The 24,154-nt window shown below is 48.4% G+C and overlaps 1 protein-coding gene across 4 annotated transcripts in view; it reads right to left on the minus strand.

Moving 5' to 3' along the window:
• Positions 1 to 542: 542 nt before the first annotated feature.
• IQCH (IQ motif containing H) overlaps positions 543 to 24,154 on the minus strand; it is a 198,147-nt gene continuing 174,535 nt past the window's right edge. For 3 of the 4 annotated variants that reach the window (XM_060175627.1, XM_060175630.1, XM_060175629.1), the window contains 4 exons: positions 15,251 to 15,373; positions 5,180 to 5,241; positions 3,535 to 3,643; positions 544 to 1,038 (listed from right to left, as the gene is read on the minus strand). In XM_060175627.1, the coding sequence (XP_060031610.1) occupies positions 916 to 1,038; positions 3,535 to 3,643; positions 5,180 to 5,241; positions 15,251 to 15,373 (417 nt within the window). In that variant the 3' untranslated portion in view covers positions 544 to 915. Of the gene's footprint in view, positions 1,039 to 3,534; positions 3,644 to 5,179; positions 5,242 to 15,250; positions 15,374 to 24,154 lie in introns of all 4 variants that reach the window. The other variant, XM_060175631.1, reaches the window with a different exon arrangement.

Consider the following 24,154-nt stretch of genomic DNA (forward strand, 5'->3'; position numbering starts at 1 on the left):
GCAGGTCTGCAGGTGTCTATCTTTCTCTCCCCCTCTCCGTCTTCCCCTCCTCTCTCCATTTCTCTCTGTCCTATCCGGCAATAACGATAACAATAACAACAGCAAAAATGGGGGGAAAATGGCCTCCAGGAGCAGTGGATTCATAGTGCAGGCACTGAGCCCAGCAATAACCCTGGAGGCAAAAAAAGGAAAAAAAAAAGTTCTGGTGAATTGAAACCCAACCGCAGTACTAAGTGGAGAACTAAAGAATAAAAATGCTTAGTCTGTTTGCTAGCAGGCTAGAATCACATCACATCTTAAACTAAGACAGATACTGCCACCTAGATAAATTCTGCTGCTTCAGTTAACTAGATGCTGGCTTACTTTGCTTTTTGAAAACTGGCTACAACAAACACTAGTGCCTTGGCGCAGTGAAATACAATGAATAATGAATAACCACTTTTTAAAATCCACATAAATGTACTTTTCTCAAGGAAAAAGACATTTATGATTTTCCAAATAGCTAAGATTAAGCCTTTATTCAATGTTTAGATGCAGAAGATATATTCCTATGAGAAACAGAAGAGGTTTTTAAAATCACAGAAACAAAAGCTATCCTGAGGCTTCTAAAGAGAGTTTTAGTAAGACCTTCATATTGTGTTTTAGCATATTATTTCTTCCTAAGTTTGGGAAGCCGAAGAGATTGTTCAATGTTTATAAGTGAAAGCACACAAAGATTTTAGTTTAATAAGTAATGTAAAATCACTTATTATATATATATTTTTTTAAAAGGCCACTACAGTGTGTTCTGATATACCTCCAAGGAAACAAAGCATGCTGGCTTTCCTCTCCTGTTAGTCCTAACAACAAGCATTTTGTTGCTTTCTTCTGCGATCCAGATTGAAATTCAAAAATCTGTAAAGTACTCAGGACTAGTCATTTATGGAGCTTTGAGATGTTGTTGTTTTTTTTATCATCTTCGGACTGCAGCTCTTCTTCAAATCTCATTTTGTTTTCCTTCGTTACTCCTAGAATGACTTCAATGTCATCAATAGTGGTCTGTAAATGAACAATAAAAATGTTTATTATTTAAAGATCTTTTAAGAAGTCTGCTTCCAAGACCGCCAGTCATTGCTCCTTCTTAGAACTGTGCTTTAGACCAGTCACACTCAAAAGTGTATTCTTTTAGGCAGTACCCATCTATAAATTGCTGGCTATCAGACTTAACAAGTCAAATAATTCTAGTAAAATCTTGGAGATCTTTATGGGATTTTTATGCCTCTAAATTAAATTGAATTGTGAAACAAACAGGTTTATGTATAGTTTTGTTTTTTCCCTTGATTTTCCTAGTAATCATTTCATTGCATTTTATGGAAGTGTTGATCCATATTAGGTCAGTGAAAAACAAATCTTCCACAGATAAGTTGAGAGACACTGACCCAGTTACCTTAAAACGAGAGCTACTGGGCTGATGGGAGTAATTTTTTTTCCACTGGTATCTGGGAAGGAAAAGTATGCCTTTCCATTCTACTTCAGTTGCTATTTTTATTGAGGTCGAATGCACATGCCATGAAATTCACCCTTATTGAGTGTATCCTTCAGAGCTTGTTAGTTTGTTCATAGGAGACCATTACCATTAGGAATTCCATAACATCTTCACCAGCCCCAACAGAGACTGTGCCCTTTGCTTTGCCAGTATCACGAGACACGTGCCGCCAACCTCCTCCCCTGTGTCCCTCTGCAAACTTGTCCCTGTCCATTTCTCTCAGCACAGCAGCTGGCAGGCTCTCTGGTCTCCTGTAACACTACTAATCCCATCCGGAGGACCCCTGGGACCTCATTTAGACACAATTACCTCTGGAAGACCCCATCTTCACATACCACTAAATCAGGGCTTAAAGCTTCCACACGGTTCTGCCCACAAACCACCTGGTTCTGACGGTCAGCAGCGTTTCACACAGACTACACTAATTGCAGACAGACAGGTCCAACCCTGCTCACGGCAGTAAGAGGGGATGCTAACTGGCAGCTCTTTGAACAGAAATGCTGAGCCCTGATACTTTAGCATCAGAGGAAGCTGATTCGACTATGGGGCTGTTTTCAGTTGAGTCTCGTCAATCATGTGGGAAAAGAGTGCTCACTTCTGACTCATGAAGTCACACTGAAGAGTCGAGTCAGGCACTGTTACCATCCTCATCATGACAAGAAAAGCTAGGCCCCAGCTGAAGGGGAGAAAGAAATGTTTTCAAGACTCATACATTTGGGGGCAGGCAGTAGCAAAGCAGGTTAGGCACACATGGCATGAAGCACAAGGATTGGCATAAGGATCCCGGTTCGAGCCCCAGGCTCCCCACCTGCGGGGATGGGGCTGGAGAGGGAACAGGACACACACTGCAGAAGTGGTGAAGCATGTCTGCAGGTGTCTATCTTTCTCTCCCCCCTCAGTCTTCCCCTCTTTTTTCTATTTCTCTCTGTCCTATCCAACAGCAACAACAACAAGGACAACAAAATGGAAAAAATCGCCTCCAGGAGCAGTGGATTCATAGTGCCAGCACTGAGCCCCAGCGATAACCCTGGAGGCAAAAAAAAAAAAAAAAAGGAACATATACACACACACACACACACACACACACACACACACACACACACACACACACACACACACGTCAACTTTTCCACGGACTTTCCACTTAAGAGAGCAGTCACATGCACTGAGTCTTGTGCATTACTTGGCCCTCTCAGACACGATGGAGGCTCAGAGCGGGACTCAGCTGCAGACCCTGCTGATCAGGCTTAGAGAAGTTCTAGCGCTAACACCAATATGGCATCTATGATAAAGATGTCCAACCCCAGGGCCACAGGCCATTACTCCCTCTTTCCCCCTAATCCCAATATTTATTCCACAGAAACATACAGGGAGACCCTGCTGATAAAGCCAAATGTTCATCTGTAGAGACTATCATCCAGGTCTCCTAGGTTTGGGAGGTTTCTAGCCGGTAACACCTAACTAAACTTCCTAGACCAAAAACATTCAAAGGTCACCTGGAAGCTTCCAAGGGCGCCCTCCACCCCGCCCCGGGGAAACAGGGTAGAGCGGACTGGTTTTCTGCAGAGGTCTCCTTCTGTTTCTCCTCTCCACCCTGTGCCTCCTGGGGTTTCGAACATCTCCAGGATGTGTGTTCCCAGGAATCCCTAGCCAGACATTGCATTATCTGAAGCAGGTAAATTATATATCCAGGATTTGTTGTTGTGACAGTCTCTGTTTGGGTTCCTTTGGGAAGTTTCAGTGTCTGCTCCAACATCAGAAAGCCCAGCTTGGCTTTGGGAATGCCAGTGACTTAAGCGAGTCTCCCTTATTTCAAAGGGAAAGTTTCAAGCTATTAAATTTAACTAACGGGTTCAGTGGGAACCTTTCAACGCTGACCCTGCACGTTGTAAAATGTGCACTGCTTAAAAAAATGGAAAACGGTTTAGCACTTGTTTACAATTCAGCATGAGGTATCTTCAGCCCTTGTGTAGAAATGAACCGGAATCGTTAGTTAATTAACACCTCACCTTAAAATTGGTCTCGCCTTGCATATTAGGTGATGATATTTCTTGATGGATGATGAAGAGATTCCGAGCAAAGGTCATGAGGACCCCCTGGAGATCCTCACCGATTGTTCTGTTAATGATATCCAAACAAATGAGTTTACCAACGATTCCCCTCATATGCTTACAAACAATCACCCTCTCTCTCATTTGTGCCTGTCTGCTGATGGAATTTAATGAGTATTTTCAATCTTACAAGGTGGCAATCTTCAGGGAGACAGGAAAGATGAGGCTCCATTTTAACTTGTCAACAAAAAGAATTTGTATAATAAATAGTTTTTATTAATCAACCTAGCAGAATGTAGGGAGAGGCTCGGTCATTCCAGCAAAAGGCTACCACAGAGTCAGGACGGTCATGTAGGCCCATCAAACATTAGTTCAGTGCTTGGCTTCAGAGAAGTGCGGCTACGTGCATGCATGTCTGCAGGGACACTTAGCGTCACCGTCCGAGACGGCGCTGGCGTTTTTGTTTGCTACTTCACGTGGCGAGTCCTTTCTCCAACTCAAGGACAGCTCTCGACCATAAGTGAATGTCCCCCACTCAGCGACGAGAATGCACACTTTAAAGAGGGTTCCAAGATAACTCAAAAACTGTCCTGTTGAGTAGTGCAAGTCCTCAAACAGCTACGTCTTCGTAGTTGTAGGTAACCCAGAATTCCAATGCCAGGACATTTCCTTCTGGATTTGGCATAATCTTTTGAAAATATTTATTGATACTTGCTTATTTATTTAGGATAGAGACAGAAAGAAACTGCGAGGGAAGGGGGAGGGAGGCATTTTCCTGGCTTATTTTGCAGGTAACAGGTAGGTAAGCAGTGACCCTCGAGTATTTGGCAGCTGCCTTAAGGGCCAGTTAACTCCTTAGATCTCACCTCTTAGCACAGAACAATTTCTTTCTTTGCCTCCAGGGTTATTGCTGGGGCTCAGTGCCTGCGCTATGAATCCACTGCTCCTGGAGGCCATTTTTTCCCCCTTTTGTTGCCCATCGGTGTTGTTGGATAGGGCAGAGAGAAATGGAGAGAGGAGGGGAAGACAGAGAGGGGGAGAGAAAGACAGACACCTGCAGACCTGCTTCACCGCTTGTGAAGCGACCCCCCTGCAGGTGGGGAGCCAGGACCTTGAACTGGGATCCTTACACCGGTCCTTGCGCTTTGCGCCACCTGCGCTTAAGCTGCTGCGCTACCACCTGACTCCCCATTTTGTCCTTCAGGGCCCAAACTTGGGGAGGCTACTGACCCTGCCACTTTGAGGGGGTAGGTATCTTGCCAAGATGCCAGAGCACTTTCCTCTCATGCTAGCGGGACCATTCCGTCCATCAGCCTTGACTCTGAGCTGCCTCCTTGTCTGTCAGACTGCTTGTGCCTCCTGTGATCTGCTTATCTCTGCCATGTTGTCAAAACTGGCCTGTTAACCATCCATTTTTGGATAATTAATTCGTTATATTTATGAACCCCTACTGATGCGTCAGAAGTCATTTTATGTAATACTTGAAGATATAAATAAAACAAGATGGGCTTCTAGTAAATCAGCACACTGGTTAAGAGGCCTGAGAAACACCGTCTCTGCTGGCTGTGAGGGCTGTTTACTCACAGACACACTTCATACTCACAGCATCCCCAGCTTGTTTCTTTTCAGGTGTTCGTAAAGCAGGAGAACAGTTCCTTGTCTGTCCTGTAACATTTTGATGGGGAGAGAAGAAACAGTGCCTTATTGTGGAGACCAAACAAAGAAAATATATCACAGGAAGACTGATCTGAACCAAAACCTAGAGCCACTGACAAATCGTGGTAGTAGGGACAACACATTTGAGGAGGTTGTTTCTAGAATATGGAACAGAATCCGTTCCAGGACAGTGTCTGTGAAGTAGCATCCTCAGAGCAGCTGCTCGAGAGCTGTCTCTAGTCCGTGGTGAGAAAGCCTTTCCATGGGCTGGGGACGGAGCCCTACGCAGAGCGCACACTTGCCGTGTACGAGGCCCTGGGTTCAGACCCCAGCACCAAATAAAAAAAAAAACACAAAAAAACTTTTAAGAGCATTATCTGAATGGAGACTCTGATTCTCAAGCACAGCAAAGTGTGACAATCACTGTTCTCAGAGCACAGGGCAAAGAGATGTCAGAAAACAGTGTGTTGTGTGAGAAACAGTGTTTGTGTCAATGGGAAAATGTGTGTTTTCTTTCGCATCCTTGCCATCTCGGAATATGGAAGATACTTCACAGTTGTGTTACTTTCGAGTGGCAGGCAGGCAAATCCTATCCAGTCTGCTAGAGGTTCAGCTCACTTTCCTTCCCTCCCCTTGCGGAAAAACCAGGTTTTTAAAAAATATCTTTATTGGATTAACGTTTTACAGTCGGCAGTAAATACAATATTTTGTACATGCATAACATTTCTCAGTTTTCCACATAACAATCCAACCCCCACTAGGTCCTCTGTCATCCTTTTCCAGGACCTGAACTCCCCACCCACCCACCCCAGAGTCTTTTACTTTGGTGCAATACACCAACTCCAGTTCAGGTTTTGCTTTTTCTCTTCTGATCTTGTTGGAAAAACCAGTTTTATCTTTATTTGCACATTCATTTCAATACTATCAAACTGCCTTTTGATAGTGTCTATTCCTTTTTTTATTCGTTCTGGTATCTATCTAGTTTTCTGTTAAAGAAAATCTTTATTTTGTGTTTATTTTTATGAGAGACAAGGTTTAGTTTTATCCTTTCTCGAAGGTTATCTTTTAATAGTTTTTTTTCCAGATAAATAAACTAACACTGGAGTTGTCCAAGAGTGGAAGTAGCCTCCTGTGAAGCTGTGAACCCCTCATCATGGAAGGTCAAAAGAGAAGACTGGTGCAGGCCAGACAGCTTAGCCCGGTGGGGGTGTGTGTCTGCTTTGCCAGGCTCCAGCTCAGCACCCCATCTCACTGGGGCAACTTTGGTGCTGTTTTATTTTCCCTCCAGTCTCTGCTTTTATCTGAAATAGTCAACCCAGAGTGGTGAAGCCCCAGCAATGACAAAAAAAAAAAAAAAATGTCACAGACCAGCTCCAAAACAACAACAACGAAAGCTCCTACATTCTGGAGGTTGGGTAAAATAAGCCACATACAGAATTTTGACTGCCCATCACTGTTGTTTGATCAGAAAATGCAGTGGACAGTGGACTAGAACAGCGACTCAGGGCCGACTGAGTTGCAGATTCACTGAAGTGCTTTAGAGTGACACTGGGTCCTTCCTCCTGGAGTGCTGCCGGTACAGTCGCTGTGCAGTGGGCTCTGGCTACAGCGCAGCACAGAGCCTTAAGGGGTCAGAGACAAAGAATCAATATACTTTTTAAAGACTTTGATAACTTGGGGGCTGGGTGGTGGCACAGCTGGTTGAGCACACTCACAGTGCACAAGGACCCAGGTTCAAGCTCCTGGTGTGTACTTGCAGGAGGACAGCTTCATAAGCAGTGAAGCAAAACTGCAGATCTCCCCCCCCCCCGTCTCCCTCCCTCCCTCCCTCCCTCCCTTCCTCCCTTCCTTTTCCCCTTCTCTTTTGATTTCTGTCTGTCTCTAGACAAAAGCATAAAATAAGGATTTTGATAGCTTTATTCCTTGTGACCTTTTATGTTAATTTTGATCATGGGACATTGTATTCTAATATTAGCTGTCTTTACTGCTGGATATATATCACTTCCTTATAGTTTTTGCTTTGGCAAGTGATGCATTGGGATCACCCTAATTCTAGGCCTCTGTGGGGGTCTAGACTAACTGTTTTTGATCACCACTGGGGCCATCCCACTCTGGGCTGACTGTTTCAGATAGAGAGAGACTAAGAAAGAGAAGGGGGAAAACCCACAAGCGTCCCCTAATGTCGTGGGGCCTGGGCTTGGACCTGGCTTGCGCATGTGCCAAAGCAGCACATGGTTCAAGTGAGCTAAGTATGGGCCTCACCTGTGCTCTCTAAAGCTCCTTTCTCAGATGGTCCCACCAGGTGGCCAGGGCTGAGCAACACTGACGACTTCATCTGCTACGTGTCTGCAACCTTTGCTTGCTGTCAGCCACAGGGAGCCACTGAGAACTTGAAATCTTAATAATCCAAATTAAGATGTGTTGTAGATTTCAAGATGTCAGTACCAAACCCTTAAAACATTTTATGAATAATTTTATATGACTTAAACATTGAAGTCATGCCACTTACTATACATGAGTTTAAATAGAATATAGTATTAAAATGAATTTAACTCATTTTATTTACTTATTTAAAATATGATTTCTAGAAAAATTTGCACTGTCATATATATATGACTCACACTTGTGACCTGCATTGTATTTCTACTGGAAATAGAATTTCTGTTCTAAGGATTGACTGTTCATACAAATGTGATCGTTGACTTCCAACAAGTGTTTCCTTTGTTGAAACAGTTCTGTATGGAGGTGGGGAAGGTGTCAGTAATCTGCTGGTATCTATTCTTAATATTTAGAACAAATCAGTCGGACTTTTATTCCCAAGGATGTGTGGGATCTTTACTGAACTTTTTATCTGGGAATAGAATTTGTAGTTGGTAGGATTCTTTTCAATTTCAACACATCATTTTGTTCAGTGTTGTTTCATTATAATATTGATGAGAGGGAAAAAGTAATTTTTAAAAAATTTCTTTATTGGGAGATTAATGTTTTATAGTCGACAGTAAATATAATGGTTTGTACATGCATATCATTTCTCAGTTTTCCACATAACATCACAACCCCCACTAGGTCCTCTGTCATCCTTTTTGGACCTGTACTGCACCCCAGAGTCTTTTACTTTGGTGCAATCCCAACTCCAGTTCCGGTTCTACTTGTGTTTTCTTTTCTGATCTTGTTTTTCAGCTTCTTCCTGAGAGTGAGATCATCCCATATTCATCCTTCTGTTTCTGACTTATTTCACTCAACATGATTTCTTCAAGCTCCAAGGGAAAAAGTAATTTTGGTTGGTCTTCAATGAAATAGTGTTATTCTACCTGTGTTTTTGCAAAAGGCAAGATGTGATGTCTTCTCCTAGCTGAGCAGTTCTTCCTGGTGTAGCTGGTTTACAGTCTCTTAGTCTGCTTGTCTCTTCTTGGGCACTGGCTCCTGTAAGTGGCGCTGCCATGGACACCAGGTGTAGATTCCCCGGAGTTTGTTGGATCACATGGTAGAGCTGTTTCTCACTTTCTGACAAACCACCACAGTGCTGTGGTTTTTTTGTTCTTTTGCCTCCAGGGCTATTGCTGGGGCTCAGTGCCCGCACCAGGAATCCACTGCTCCTGGAGGCTACTTTTTCCCCTTTTGTTGCCCTTGTTGTTTTATTGTTGTTGTGGCCATTATTATTATTGTTGTTATTGCTGTCGTTGTTGTTGGATAGGACAGAGAGAAATGGAGAGCGGAGGGGAAGACAGAGAGGAGGAGAGAAAGACAGACACCTGCAGACCGGCTTCACCGCCTGTGAAGCGACCCCCTCCCCCCGCCGCAGGGGGGAGCGGGGGCTCCAACCAGGATCCCTACGCTGGTCCTTGAGCTTCCTGCCATGTGCGTTTAACCCACTGCACTACCGCCAGCCCCCCCCCACCCCCCCAGTAAACACTGTAGAGGCTGGACCCATTTACACTCCTGCTCACAGTGCGAAAGAGTTCCTCCTCTCCCCAGACCCTCACCAGCACTTGTTTCTAGACTCTCCTGATGATCTGCCATTCCCAGCGGTGTGAGGTGACCTTCACTGTGGTCTCGACTTACATTCCTGGGAGGGCGACTTCTGCCTTTGTTCTTGTAGCCTTGGACTTTGCGTGCTGGTAATGCTTTTTCCCATCATCGTCCCCGGCTACTTCTGAAGTCAGCAGTGCAGGCTACGGCAGCTTCACTGTGTGTGCCACTAGCGTGGGAGGAGGAGGACAAGAACATCTGTGAACAGCCCTGATGGTGGCAGTGCTGGCCCGAGGACCCGGCTGGCGGAGTGAAGCTTTGTGGGACCACAGCACACTGCAGTGTGTGTGTGAGACTCAGCCAGCCCCGCTCCACACTGTCACAAGGGTAGCGGACGCTTCTCTCCAGATGGCCTCATCACGACTTCATCGCATTAGGAAATCAGCGGGGGTGTGCTGGAGCATCACAGATAGCGCAGAGATGAGACCCACCGAGTTGCTCCCAGATCCAGCAATGCTTCCACCCAGTGCTCAGCAGGGGAAATAGACTCATAGGGTAATCCCATTTCCTGTTTCATTTTACTTTTTTTCTCTGAAATTTTGGATGAAAAACCTAGTTTGAAATTATTGGGCAACAACGAGGAGAAAATCATAACACCAAGACTAAGGACTCCCAGCAGTCTCCTCTTGGTGGCACTGACAACGGTGCATTGTTAAGTGTCATTTCCTTTCTCTGGAACTAACTCCCACGTTATCTATGACCAAGCATGGGAGCAATTGGTAGAGGCTGCTCTGCACCTAGGGGCTGATCCTTGCAGACTCCGCATGAGTCAAGAAGGCAACACAAGCTCAAGGCAGGTCATTGCTAAGCACGCCTCTTAGGCTCTCCTCGGGAAGGTACAGGCGGTAGTGGGCGATGTGGAGAAATCTGCATTTCACTTTACAAAACTGTTAAACATTTATTTATTTATTTTGCCTCCAGGGTTATTGCTGGAGCTCAGTGCCTGCAAATTCACTGCTCCTGGAGGCCATCTTTTCCCCATTGTTGTTGCTGCTATTGTTGCTACTGTTGCTGTTGTTGAATAGGACAGAGAGAAATCGAGAGAGGAGGGAAAGACAGAGAAGAGAATGACAGACACCTGCAGACCTGCTTCACCGCTTGCGAAGCTCCCCCCCCCACGCCCGCTGGTGGGGAGCTGGGGGCTCAAACTGGGATCCTTGTGCTTTTGTACTATATGCGCTTAACCCAGTGCGCCACCGCCTGGCCCCCACATTTATTTAGATTTATGAGAGAAACCAGAGCCTTGTTCAGCCCTGGTATATGGTGGTGCCAGGCACCGAACTTGACACCTCTGGGTCTCAGGTATGCATGGCCTCTGTGTTAATACATGCAGCTAAATTTGGCCCCCAAAGTTTCTCTTTCTTCAGCTGAAGAAGCCAAGGAGTACTTAGGTATTTAAGAACCCAGTGTTGTTGGACTGGGCTGATGGTGGTATTTTAGAAACATATACTTAGTAAGAAATAGGCTTTAGGCAGGGCTGGGTGGGCACATCTGGCTAAGTGCACAAGGGTCCTGGTTTGAGACCCCGCTCCCCACCTGCAGGGGAGAAGCTTCATGAGTGGTAAAGGGGGTCTGCAGGTGTCTATCTTTCTCTCTCTCTCCTTTAATTTCCCTCTGTCCTATGAGTGGAAAAAAAAATTAAATTTTAAAAAATATTTTATTTATTTATTTTTTGTTGCCCTTGTTGTTTTTCATTGTTGTAGTTATTGTTGTTATTGATGTCGTCCTTGCTGGGTAGGATAGAGAGAAATGGAGAGAGGAGGGGAAGACAGAGGGGAGAAAGACAGACACCTGCAGACCTGCTTCACCGCCTGTGCAGCGACTCCCCTGCAGGTGGGGAGCCGGGGGCTCCAACCGGGATCCTTACGCCGGTCCTTGCGCTTTGCGCCACACATGATTAACCCACTGCGCTACCGCTCGACTCTCAAACAAATATTTTTTAAAGAAACACGTCACAGGGGACATCTGGGTCTGAGAGGAGGAAACATGTGACTTAATGGACTTGAGATGTGAACCTCAAATCCTCAAGGTGCCTGGCTGTGTGACCTCAGGACAGTGCTTGAAGTTGTGAAATTGCTTTTCTCATGGCAGCACGGTCGAGACAGCAGCTCTTTACAGGAGAGATGATGGCACCGTCGTGCGTAGCTCAGCATCAGCCACCTAGTAGGTGCTCAGCAAAGGCTGCTTCTCTGCTCGCCTCTCACAGGAAGGGCAAGCGAGTCTGGCTGTGGACGCACCCCAGGGCCCGAAAAGACGAGAACACATCTCAAGAAATATACAGCTGAAGATACTTTGGGGGATTCCCAGTCTCTCTCTGTCTCTCTCATGCTGGAGCCAACACATGGGCAGTTCCAACTTTCCAGGTTAACTTAAAAAATTATTTTTATTTCAGAGTTGGCGAGAGATGAATTCAAAGAGACACCAAAGCGCCACTTCTGTTGGCCATCCCATGTGAAGCCAGGGCTTGAGCTCAGGTCCTCACACCTGGGGAAGTGTGAACTATCTCTTGGCTACTAAGTTCCCAATTAAAAAATAATTCTCTTTATTTATTGGATAGAGACAGCCAGAGATCACAAGAGAAGGGAATGATAGAGAGGGAGAGAGCCAGAGAGACACCTGCAGCCCTGCTTCACCACTCGTGAAGCTTTCCCCCTGCAGGTGGGGGGTAGAGGCTCAAACCCGGGTCCCTACACATTGTAATATGTGCACTCAGCCAGGTGTACCACCTCCCGGCCCTACATTGCCAGTTTTTGTAAGTGGTCAGTTGTCTTCTGCTTCTTACCTCAGATTTTCATGACTTTGAATTTTTCTTCTTTTTCTCTGTTTATGCTTATTCTTTGTCTTTTTTTTTTTAATTTATCCCCTCCCTTTTTTTTTTTTTTTAAGAATTCTTCACATTTCTGGACTTGATGCTTTTTTTTTTGATGGCTCTTTTTAAAAATTTTAAATTATCTTTATTTATTTATTTATTTTTAATTGTCTTTATTGGATAGAGACAGCCAGAAATTGAGAGGGTAGGAGAGATAGAGAGGGAGAGAGACAGACACCTGCAGCACTGCTTCACCACTTGCAAAGCTTTCCCCCTGCAGGTGGGAACCGGGGGTTTGAACCCGGGTTCTTGAGCACTGTAACATGTGCGCTCAACCAGGTGCGCCACCACCCAGCCCCTGATCTTTACTTATTTATTGGATAGACACAGCCAAAAACTGAGAGGGAAGAGGGTGATAGAGAAGGAGAGAGACAGAGAAACACCTGCAGCCCTACTTCACCACCTGTGAAGCTTTCCCCCTGCAGGTGGGGACCGGGAGCTCGAACCTGGTTCCTTCCGCACTGTAACATGTGCGCTCAACCAGGTGTGTCACCACCTGGCCCCTATCCTCTTTTTTTTTTCTTCCTGTTCTTTTTCTTCATGCATCTCATTCATTCATGCTCGCCATCCATACCCCACTTCCCCACATTTTTGCCCTCCATTCATCGTAAGCAGAATGGAGGGAGCTCTGCCAGGTCTGTCTCCAGTCCTGCCTGCCCCTTTCTGTGAGAGCAGTTTCCTCACCTTCAGAGCAGTCTCCTTCTGCAGCAGCGCTGTCTTGCCGGAACCCTAACGGCCTGTTGCCACACTCAGATGTGCTATTACAACTGCCTTCCATCAACTCTGGGCCACAAAGGTGTCAGTGCTGGATGCAGCCTGATGCTTGATTTCTCCCTGGGGCCCAGGAACTGCCACCGTGCACACAGCCTTTCGCCAAAGAAATGCGCCTCTGCCCATCACTTCAGGCAGCAGTGTGGTAGGGACGCCTTGCCGTCTGAGCAGGAGACTTCCACCATCAAACATACTCACTCGTACAGCTTGTTCTGCTGTGATACTTTAGAAGAGAGCTGGAGAATTCGATCTAGCTAGAGCTCAAGTTGGATTTAGCTGCCTTCTGGTACAGAGCCATGTTGCAGCCTAATTGGTTTGAGGCTAAAAACTATTAAGTTCTGAAGAGATTGTGGCGAGCAGGTGTAGCCGCTGATTTCAGGCAGAGCAGCCAGCTGGCTTCTGCATTCTCTCCACTCCGCCATTCTGGATGTAGGTTCGGGGCACACGCATGCCACTGGATGTGTTTGTAGACTTGTGAACGGTGTAACCAGGGGGCCTCACGTGCCACAGCCTGGCCGCCCTCCTGACAGGTGGTCAGGTGGCCAGGTGGTCAGGTGGCCGCCCTCCTGACAGGCTGGGTCATTCTGTCACCGCTGGTCCTGGGGTGAAGACCTAGCTTTCCAGGGGCTGGCAGAAAGATGGGCCCAGCTCACCCGGCACAGATCTCAGCATGAGGGAACACCAGCTGTGAGTCCAGTGCCGTGGTAGCACCATGAATGGGGGCCAGGGGAGCTCTGCGGATGGTGGGGTGGTGCTGTGGTGTTTTTCCTGTTTCTGTCTGAAGCTACATTTTAAGCATCTGTCAGAAACAGTGCAGTCATGCATGTGGGAGGTTCTAGCAGGCAAAAAATATGCCATCTCTGAAAATTTTTATTTGTGCTTAGTGTGAAAAAGGAAACAAACAAATAAATAGATTGCCACCAGGGTTATTGCTGGGCACATTGCCCACATGGTGTTCCCAGCTGGCAACCATTTTTTCTCTTTCTTTCTCCTAGATAGAAGGTGAAAGACCAAGAGAGATGGAGCGGGAGAGGGATAGAGAGAATCTCTGACCCCCAGTTCATGAAGCACCCCCCCACACACACACACAGCTGTTCCCACATAGGGGCCTGATGCTAAAGCATGTGCTTACAGGGCAAGCTATCTCTGGGCCCGAAAAAGTAAAAATCAATCCATGAAGACTTGAATATCTACAAATAAAAACATCTGACCAGTCAGTGGGCGCTTCATTCTTATGCCCACATAGAAGTCACATTTCACAGACGTGAATGTGCGCCCATTTGCTCGGTGTGATGGGTGCGTCTTCCTCAAGTGCAGGTGCTTAGAGCCACTGGGCCTCACACTAGCCCGAGGGCCAGGGAGCCGGACTTCTGAACTGGGGAAAGAGGAGCGCCGGGCTCCAATAGAGGCTCCCTTTGGGGAGGAGGAGATACAGCTCCCCACATTCCTTACGAAGCAGCTCAGGCGGGCCCAGCAGTCGCTGGGGGCAGACTCTACAGGAGCTCGGCACATGCAGTTTGGGGCTCTGCGGACTGTGCAGTGTGATCTCCATGGGGCCTCGGTGCCCCGTACAGTGGTACGCGAAACGATCTGCAAGGACTTGCCTTGGGTTCAGTGGGGTCAGAAGGATGGAGGCCCGCTTTGATGGCATCATCAAAAAAAGGTGACGTGACTCTCTTTCTCTCTCTCTCTCTCTCTCTCTCTCTCTCGTTCTTAGTGAGGAGGTGACCGTCCGCAAACCGGGAACCAGCCTGACCTGCACCTCCACGTGGCCTTCCAAGCTCCGCAACTGTGAGTCACAGTGCCTGTTGCTGCAGGCACCCAGTCTGTGGCATTTTGCTGTGGCAGCCTGAGCAGACCAAGAGGAGGATGTCAGCTGGCAGTCTGGGGTGGGGTCAGGGGGCTCGAGGCACGATTCAGGGTCTGGAGATGCCCCCCAAATGGCTCCCACGTCCGGCACATAGCAGGGGGTTTTGTGTTACTGCCCGGGTGTGTGAGCTTGGGGACAGAACGCAAGTTGAGTTCCCAGAAGTAGGCGCCTCCACTTAGACTGTAAGATCAATTCATGGCTCCCGGGTGGAAGGGGAAGGGTCAGAGGACAAATCTGATGAAAGAGGGTAAGTGTATGGTGAAGGAGGAAGGAGTTGGACTTTCACTAGAGGACTTCATGTGGGCTATATGAACATTGTTTCCAGGGACACGCCCGAAACGTATGTACTGTTCCACGCAGTGCTATGTCCGTCTCTGAAAATAGGCCATTTGCTGGGGTCACCAGATCATTAGCAGCCTAGATGAGCGCTAGGCCAGCCTGCACCCGGCCGGGTCTGGCCCCACGGCCACCCTCCGTACCTCAATGTCGTAGCCGATGCCGTGGGCCTTACACAGCTGCAGGAAAACATAGTGGAAGATGAGCGAGAGGTTGCTGTGTTTCAGCTGGGTGGTCATCATGGCATAGCGAGTGGTGCTTGTGGACTGGAAGAGACCACAAGTGCAGGTCAGACTCTTCACAGAGTGTTCCAGAGACCTATTTCTTTCTTTATTATTGGATAGAAATTGGATGGAGAGAAATTGAGAGGGGAAGGGGAGATAGGGAGGGAGAGAGAGACAGAGGGACACCGCAGCCCTGCTGCATGGCTCCTGAAGCTTCCCCCCTGCAGGTGGGGACCAGGGGCTTGAACACGGGTACTCGCACTTTGTAATGTGTGCGCTTAACCAGGTGCGCCACCGCCTGGCCCCACCAGCGATCTTTTAATCTGAGACTTGTAGTTGAACAGAAAAGTTACGAAGAGAAACAGAGTCCTGTCTGTCCCTCCCCCAGCTCCCCTGCCCTGCTGCCGGTACTTGTGATGAGGTGTGCTTGTCAACAAGAAGGAGCCGAGTGGCTGCATGACTACATGCCCCATCTGTTCAGATCTCACTAGTTTTGCCTGATCCCCCTGCCTTGTTCAAGGCTCCTACCTGGAGTCTTATATTTACTCATCAAACCTTCTTAGGTTCTCTAGGGCTCTTACAGTTTCTATATTTTTCACAATCCTGGCAGTTTTGAGGACTATTTGTTGGGTGTTTGTAGAATGTCTCTTAGGTTGGGTTGGCCTGGGACCTTTCTGCAATTCAACCAGAGAAACGTGTTTCTGAGCGGATGCTGACCTAGGTAATCTGCCTCTTTCATAACCTGGATGGGGCACGCGTGTGAGTGGCTTCCCACTGGCGTCACACATCTCATCTGAACAAGGTAGGTCCACCACACTCCACCCCGCCTTTCCCACACCTCTGTGAAGCGAGTGGCTGAGTGGAGTACACCTGCTTGAGGAGACCCAGCTTAGAATATTGACCCCTTCCTCTCTGTGTCTAAGAAGCCGCTGTGCGTCTTCCTCTCTTTGGGGGGTATTCCAAGGGGACTGGTATAGAAGCTATAGTAACTCCTAAACACGTAAAATGTGGTGAGTACAAAAGAGACGGTTACATTCTGGCAGTTTTTTTTAGCATGTACTTTGTGAGATGTGACATCCGCCTTGGACAGTCAGCCCTGCTTGTCCTAGCAGGGAACTTGGAGAATGACCTGTCCTACTGAGGCCAACCTCGGAGCATAGGAGACTAAGGTACATGGTCTGCATTTTGAATTTTGGGATCCTCCAATGCTGGACCGCAGGGATGTGGACCAAGAGGAGAGACAGGAGGTTTTGTGAGGCCAATGGTGGCCATAAGGATCAGTACAACCTGACACTGTGGATTGTCTACACTCAGATTCCATTACTGAGTTAATGGAAGGGAACCTGGGCTGGCTGGGCGAGTGCCTCATGGAAATACACTCACCTCTCTCCTGCATACCTCTCTCTCTCTGTCTCTCTCTCTCTCTCTCTCTCTCTCACACACTTTCTCTTACACATACTTATAATCTTACACATACACACAGTCTCTCACAAGCTCACACTCTCTCACACACCTTCTCTCTCCATCACCCCCCCACTCATTCTCACTACACATACACTTCTTGCAACACCCGTCCCCTCTGTTGTGTCTTCTCCTTCAACATTTATCAAGTCCTGTATCTGACAGTCGTGCTGTGGGGACCGTTAAGCCAGCGCTTCCTCCCTCCATCTAAGCAGAGTCTACACGGATAAAGTCGGTGGGTTCCCCTAGAGCAGTGTATCTGTATACCTCCTCACTGCTGTCCCATTTGCAGCCCCCAGGAATTTGATTTGTATAAACATAATTGATGTGACCCTCCTGGGCATCCCAGCTTTGTGTGTTACCACCCTGGCCAATCCCCACGCCTTCTCTGTGGCCTCCTTTCTTGACTGGGGCTGTCTGAGGGGCAGCTTTGTTGGTTTCTGAATCCTGCGCATGGAGGTAGTGGCAAACAGGCTTTTGGCATTTCTTCAGTCAAAGAGAATAGCCGAGGGAAGGTGGAGCTCAGGCACGAGGACCCTCCCTTCATGGTGCTAATGAAACAAGCAAGAGGGCAGCTTCCTGTGAGTTTGGAGACACCTACGAGGTGTAATTCTGGGGTGTTTCCAGTCAGTGAGAACTTTGGGGGCAGAAGCAGGAGATTTCACAAAGCACAGAGGGTAGTCACACCATCCCCAGAGGACACTCAGGACGGTCACCCCAGGGCATCTTTCAGAGGCCATGGGGCTGTAGGGGGCCGTGGCAGGATGTAGTAGGAGTGTCAAGAGCCAGTGAGAGAAGTTCTGGCTCAGCTGGCTACTCAGTCTGGAGGGACATGGGTGCCAGGCCTGTTTGCTCTGACGTGCCAGGCTGCACCATGCTCAGGTTTTCACCACCAAGGCCCAGAAGCCTGAGCTTCTGTACATGGAAGTGAACTAAATCCTCTGGAATCCCAGCGTGCCTAGGCAGCACGTGATTGCTCGGTATAGCTACATGAGTTCACAAGCTAATTCAAGGTTACTTCTGTGTCCTGGACGCGTCTTCTTGCTGCCATGGTGTGTCACTAGTGGAACTAAGATGCACCCAGCCAGTGCGGGGGCTGGCATCCCGGTCCAGACTTGTGTGGCTTGGAGAGGCGTTTCTTCTTCCCACTGGGGAGGTGAGGACTGGGGTTCAAAACCTGATGAGCTTACTTAGTGACTTCAAAGGTGCCAGTCAACGTCCCTGTCTTCTGACGAGGACACAAGCACCTTACACTGTGGGTGGGGTGGGTGCGCCTGTCTTTGTTGTTGATTCTCTGTGGGGCCTGGGGCCTGGCAGGCCCATGGCAGAGTCAGTGCCCAGGCTGTGCTTCCCCTGCTGGCACCTGCCATGCTGAGTACCACCACCAGGCTGAGCACTTCCCAGATCTGGCTTGGCCAGAGCTCAGAACTCTGTAGTGACACCTCCCGTCCTTCAAGACAAAACCTGGACGCGTGCTTGGCAGGCAGCCTCGCCCAGTGCACTGTTCCCACCACCTCTCCTGTCCCTCCCTCCCTCCCCAGGGCCTCCAGCCCAGCCCATTGCCACCCAGTGGCCACAGCTCTCCCAGCCCTGCCTCGTATTCTGGAAAAGGTGCTGCTGACCCCTTGCTTAGTGACTGCCCTGCTTCAAGGCCAGATCAAACTCTGTATTTCTGGCTCCACGTCTCCGCCTTCCCACTGCACAGCTGTTTCTTCCAAGAGTTCCAGCGGCAAGTGGAGGGACTGGCATCCAGGTGACACGTACAATCCCGGGTGGTTGTTCTTGGCCAGTGCACTATTTTATCTTTCAGTTCCTTGAGGACAGGGATGGCGTAATTTTTTTATCCTAATGTTGGTTGGAATTCCCGCCAACAGCAGAGCTTTCTCCAGTGCTGTGGGGCCTGGACTTGAATCTGGGCTGATAGATTAACGAAGCCAGTTCCCAGCTAGAAGTGTTTTTGAAAGTTGGCTGATCGGTGGCAGCTGGGGAGGTGACTCGGTCCAGCTAGGATGCACACATGACGCATGTGAGGGCCTGACTGCAGTTCCTGGCACTGCGTGTGCTAAAGTGCTCCTCTAGCCTCTCTTGGAAAATGCTAACAAAATATAGATTCTGTGTTTTAAAAAGAGGTTAAAAAAGAGGGCTGGGAGGACGGCAGCATAATGCTTCTTGTAAAAGACTTTCTGCCTGAGGCTTTGAGTTCTCAGGTTCAGTCCCCAGCCCCACTATAAGCTAGAGTTGAGCAGGGCTGTGGTCTCTCTCTACCTTTCTCACTAAGATAAAATAAAGAGGACCGGGTGGTGGTGCACCTGGCTGAGTGCACACATTACAGTGCACAAGGACCCAGGTTCAAGCTCCTGGTCCCCATCTGTAGGGGAGAAGCTTCAGGAGTGGTGAAGCAGGGCTGCTGGTGTCTCTCTGTCTCTCTTCCTCTCTATCTCCCCTCCCCCTATTAATTTCTCTGTCTCTACCCAATAATAAATAAATTAGTAAAAAGATTTAAAAATAAAATAAAGTATCTTTTAAAAAGAGTAAGAAAAGGTTGGTTTACGTGAAGCCGCCTTCTGATGTATTCCACATAACTGGTGGCGCACTTGGTTAAGAGCTCCATATGCATAGGACCATATGCAAAGACCCAGGTTTGATTCCCCGCTCCCCACCTGCAGGGGGGAAGCCTCACTAGTAGTGAAGCAAGCACTGCAGGTGTCTCTCAGCCTCTTCCTCTATCTCTCCCTCCCCTCTCAATTTCTCTGTCCTATCAAATTGGGGGGGAAAAGGAGGAAAAAATGGCCATCGGGAGCGGTGGGTTTGTTGTGTAGGTTCTGAGCCCCAGTGATAACCCTGGTGGAAAAGAAATCCACCTCGGTTTGCCTAAATGAATTCACAGCATCACAAGTCTTCTTTATACGCAGCCATCTGGCCCATTCAGCGCTCACTGAGTCTCAGCCCGGCTCAGAGAAGGTTCAGCTCCAGCGGGAATGTGCCTGAACACAGCCTGTTGTAAGGAGAAGCTTTGTTTGGAGAACTTTCTCTGTGGCCTCACCAGAGACTTCCCCTGCCATGAGCTGAAGCTCTGGTCTGTGGGGTGGCTCACTGACCCTCAGTCACCACAAAGCAGGCTGGAGAGCAGAGGGCAAACACAGGCACTCGAGTCTGACTGGAGGCTGGGCGTGGGGAGGCTGGCATGTTAGACCACAGGGTTGCATGCCTGAGGTCATGAGTTCAACACCTGCCTTGCATATGCTAGAACTGATTGATTCTCTCTCTCTCTCTCTCTCTCTCTCTCTTTCCTGGTCTCTCTCTCTCCTCATAAGAAGAAACACGTCTTTTTAAAAGGTCTGGCCTGGGGCTGGGTGGTTGCACACCCAGTAGAATGCACTCATCACCATGTATGAGGACCCAGGTTCAAGCCCCCGGACCCCACCTGCAGGAGGGAAGCCTGACAAATGGTGGACTGGGTCTCTCTCCTTCTCTCTAGCTCCCTCTCTACCTCTCAGCCTCTATAAGAACAGTGGAACCTGGCCCTAAGCCTTGGTTTCCATACTTGATGAATGACCTTTCCCATGTCGCTTAACATCTGCTCACCTCAGTTTTCTGATCTGAAAGCAGCTGCCCAGAGGTGGGTTTGAGTAAAGGTGCTCATAGAGCCCACAGTTGAAGAACTTGCTTGGGGAAAGGCTTGGCGCAGTTTGGGCGTCAGCATGACATTGTCATGTGCGCCTCAGTCCTCTCCTGCGTCCTCTGGGTCCTTTGGTTCACTTGGAGCTTTTTGCTGGGACACAAACCTGCTGGGTTTGTGTCCAAGTATTAACAGTTAAGTTGACGACTGCTGAGGACTTAGGATGTGGCCTGGCAGAACACTACTGGCAGTCTCCAGAAGACTGTCAGAAAGAGATGCCCCTTTCCCCGTCGCCTCAGTGTACGCGAAGCAGCTTGGCAGACTTGGCACAGGGTCACATTCAGGACTCAGCACATCAAATCTCTCACGAGGCCGTGTGTGTGTGTGTGTGTGCGTGTGTGTGCGTGTGTGCGTGTGCATGTGTATACATGTGTGCGTGCGTGTGTGCATGTGTGTGTGTGCATGTGCATGTGTGTGTGGGGTCATTTAACCCTTCCTTCCTTCACAAAGGGGGAAACTGAAGCCGAAGAGAGGACAGAACTCATGATCTTTGGCTTCAGAAGAGCTCTTTCCACCCTGTTTCCACGGGCCACATTCACAACGTGTGACTCTCACAGCTAGCCGCTTCTGGTGAAAACCAGGCAAACACAGACAACATAACAGTATCTGTGGAAGTCCAGTGTTATCAAACTACCTTTCTAAATCACGATCTAACAAGCCAAATACAGGAAGCCCCCAATACCCCTTTTCACTGGAGAATATAATCTTGCTTCCGCCACAATCTGAATCGATTTAGTTCTGAGCACCAGCACTTGAAGTGTGGAGCACATTCTATTTTTGCCATGATACTTGTTTTGACAGTGATACATTTCAGTTGACATAGTTGGGATCCTTGTGCAATAAATCTCTGCCTGAGAATTAATCATGTTTATAATATTCTGAGAATTAATAACACCCATTGCTCAAATCATTAACTTAAAAAAGGAGCTTCCCAAATCTGTTCCTGGCAGTAAGGGACCACAAATAAATGGATGTTTGATGAAATAACCCGAGTAGCAGTTTAACAAGCGTAAACTTGAGTGTGCTTGCAATAACACAGGACTATTGTTTAAGGGTTGGCAGAGGCTGATGAGGTTCTTATTTCAGTTAGGAAGCAGGCACCCACATGCATAATGAACTGCTCTCTGAATTATTAATGTGTTGCTTATTTAGCCTCATCTGTCTAGAAGATAATGTATCCTAACTCTAATGAGTGATTGGTTTTGTACATAATTACAGTAGCAGCAGTAGCAGAGAAATGTGTGCCTTCAAAGGAGGAGTTCTAAAAATAAAGTCATCACATCAACTCTGTTGTTGTTGCATTCTATCAAAATCAAACCCAGAGCATTTGAGAATTCATAATAAATTACAGGAGACAGTATCATTATTAACATCATAATTTAACACAAAAGGTTTTACTTAATCATTCATTACCGATCCCGTGTGGTTAAAATGCTCGGGATGGCTCTGGGCTGTTTGAAGATCCTTTCCTTCCGGCCGCTCGCTGGTGCTGGTGGAAGCACCCGCCGACAGAGGGAAAGAATCAAACGGGCAGGAGAGGGCGGCAGGGAACGTTAACCAGGAGTTCAATGCACCGGCAGGAGACTGCTTGTCACTCTTCAGTGTGCTTGTCGGGCTTTGCCCATCTTGTGCCTTCAAATGGCGTTTGGACCTGACACCTGCGCCGACCCCAACTAGGCCGCCATGCCACCAGTTTCAGGTACGAGTCTTTGTTTTGGGTTTTTGTTTAGTTTTTTTTTTTTTCTATCTGGCTAGGTGACTTTGACTTTTAAAATTAGTTAATTAATCTACTTTATACCAGAGCCCTGCTCAGCTCCAGTTTATGGTGGTATGGGGGATTGAACTTAGAACCTCAGAGCCTCAGACTTGAGAGTCCGTTTGCATATTATGTTGTCCCTTCCTCCCTGAATACGAGTCTTAGAGTTCAGGAAAGGGTCGTTTTTTGGTTTGGTTTGGTTTTTGGAGCCAGGGTCTCATACTTGTGTGGTTTCATATGTCTGAGAGACCCCATAAGACCCGTTTCCCTTGGTGCCATGCCACTTCTATACTCTCGTGTGCATGCCCCCAGGGTGAGAACCCGGGCAGGGTGCGCACTTCACCCTGTGAGCTCTGTCTCTGGTCCCCGGAAGAGCCTCTGCTCTTGCTTGCAAGCACATCCTGTAAAGGAGCAGCCTGACGCTCTTCCCAGCCTCTTCCCGCACCCTGTGGTGCTGCCTGTGGTCCCCTTGCTCTTGGTCTTCCAACAGGCGTCGGCCGGCCGGTAGGAACACAGCGTCACCCGGCCTGTGCACAGCTGCCCCGGAGGCCGCGGTCTGGCTGAAGTTTGCGCCCTGTTTGCAGGTGCAGCTTCCTCCCCCATCGCCATCATGGGCACACACACGCGTGGCAGCACATGTATCCAAACACAGGCTGAGAATTTCCGTCCAGTTTTCTGAAACCCTAAGTACTTCCCGCCTGGCCGCACGCTGGGGAAGCAGCACAGTGCTTCCTGAGTGATGACTGAAGGTCGGAGCGCTTCCCTGAGTGCTTCAGGCTCCTGCTCACGGGAGACGGCCCCCAGTGACCGGAAGGGCTCTGCGTAGCCGAGGTTAGTTTCTCCTCCTGAGTCTCTTCTCAGCAGGCACAGAGGTCAAGGTAGTTCCCACGAGCAAGGCTGTGTTGGTGCCTTTCAGGACAAGTGGATGACGGGGAAGTCACCTCCTCCCCACAGACACCTGGCCTCACTCCAAGGTGACCTTCCTAGTGACAGCAACTCCATGCGCACTTGGAAGGGCCCCCTAGAGAGGGCCCCCAGGAAGGGCTCTTGAGACAGGAAGGCCTCTTCTGGGTCCTCTGAGGCTCAGCAGAGAGGCAGGAGAGAATGCTCTGGAAGATGCCTTCAGGGAGCCCGGGTGTGTGTGTGGACCCTGCTCGCCACTCCTTGGCTCTCCTCTGCCACAAGCCGCAGAAACGGTATTATTATGCCTGTGGCTCAGGGTTGTATGCCAGTCCCAGGACTCTGGTCCCTGTCACCCCAGTCGTGGGGCCAGCGATGAGATGGCAGGCTTGAGGATCCTAGTCAAGATCCTAGTCAAGATCTCAAGATGCCTGCCTCCATGGGTGGCCAACACTATATCGTTTCTTCTCCAAAACAGAAGATTCCAGGTGCATCTGGGTGACAAATCTAGCAGATGGAGACTTGTCTCAAGTGGCCTCCCCCAGGGCTCTGTTCTGGCTCCTACGCTATTTAATATTTACATCAATGACCTCCCAGAAACTTCTTCAAGGAAGTTCATCTACGCCGATGACATCTGCTGTGCAACTCAGGCATCCAAGTTCGACATCCTCGAGGAAACACTCACGAAAGACATGTCTCTGATATCTGATTACTGTAAAAAATGGCGACTAATCCCTAGCACTGCAAAAACGGTATCATCTGTTTTCCATCCTCGGCCTCGCGTGAGCTTAATGTGCAGCTTGGCGATACGAGAATCCGGCATGAAGCCCAGCCAGTCTATCTTGGCGTTACTCTCGATCGCACTCTGTCATTTCACAAACATCTCATCAAAACTGCAGCAAAGGTGGGTGCGAGGAATAACATCATTGCAAGACTGGCCAGCTCCTCATGGGGTGCGAGCGCTTCCACACTACGATCATCATCTCTGGCATTATGCTATTCCACTGCAGAATACTGTGCCCCAGGA

The sequence above is a fragment of the Erinaceus europaeus genome, chromosome 16 (genome assembly GCF_950295315.1).
Source record: "Erinaceus europaeus chromosome 16, mEriEur2.1, whole genome shotgun sequence".
Lineage (NCBI taxonomy): Eukaryota > Metazoa > Chordata > Mammalia > Eulipotyphla > Erinaceidae > Erinaceus > Erinaceus europaeus.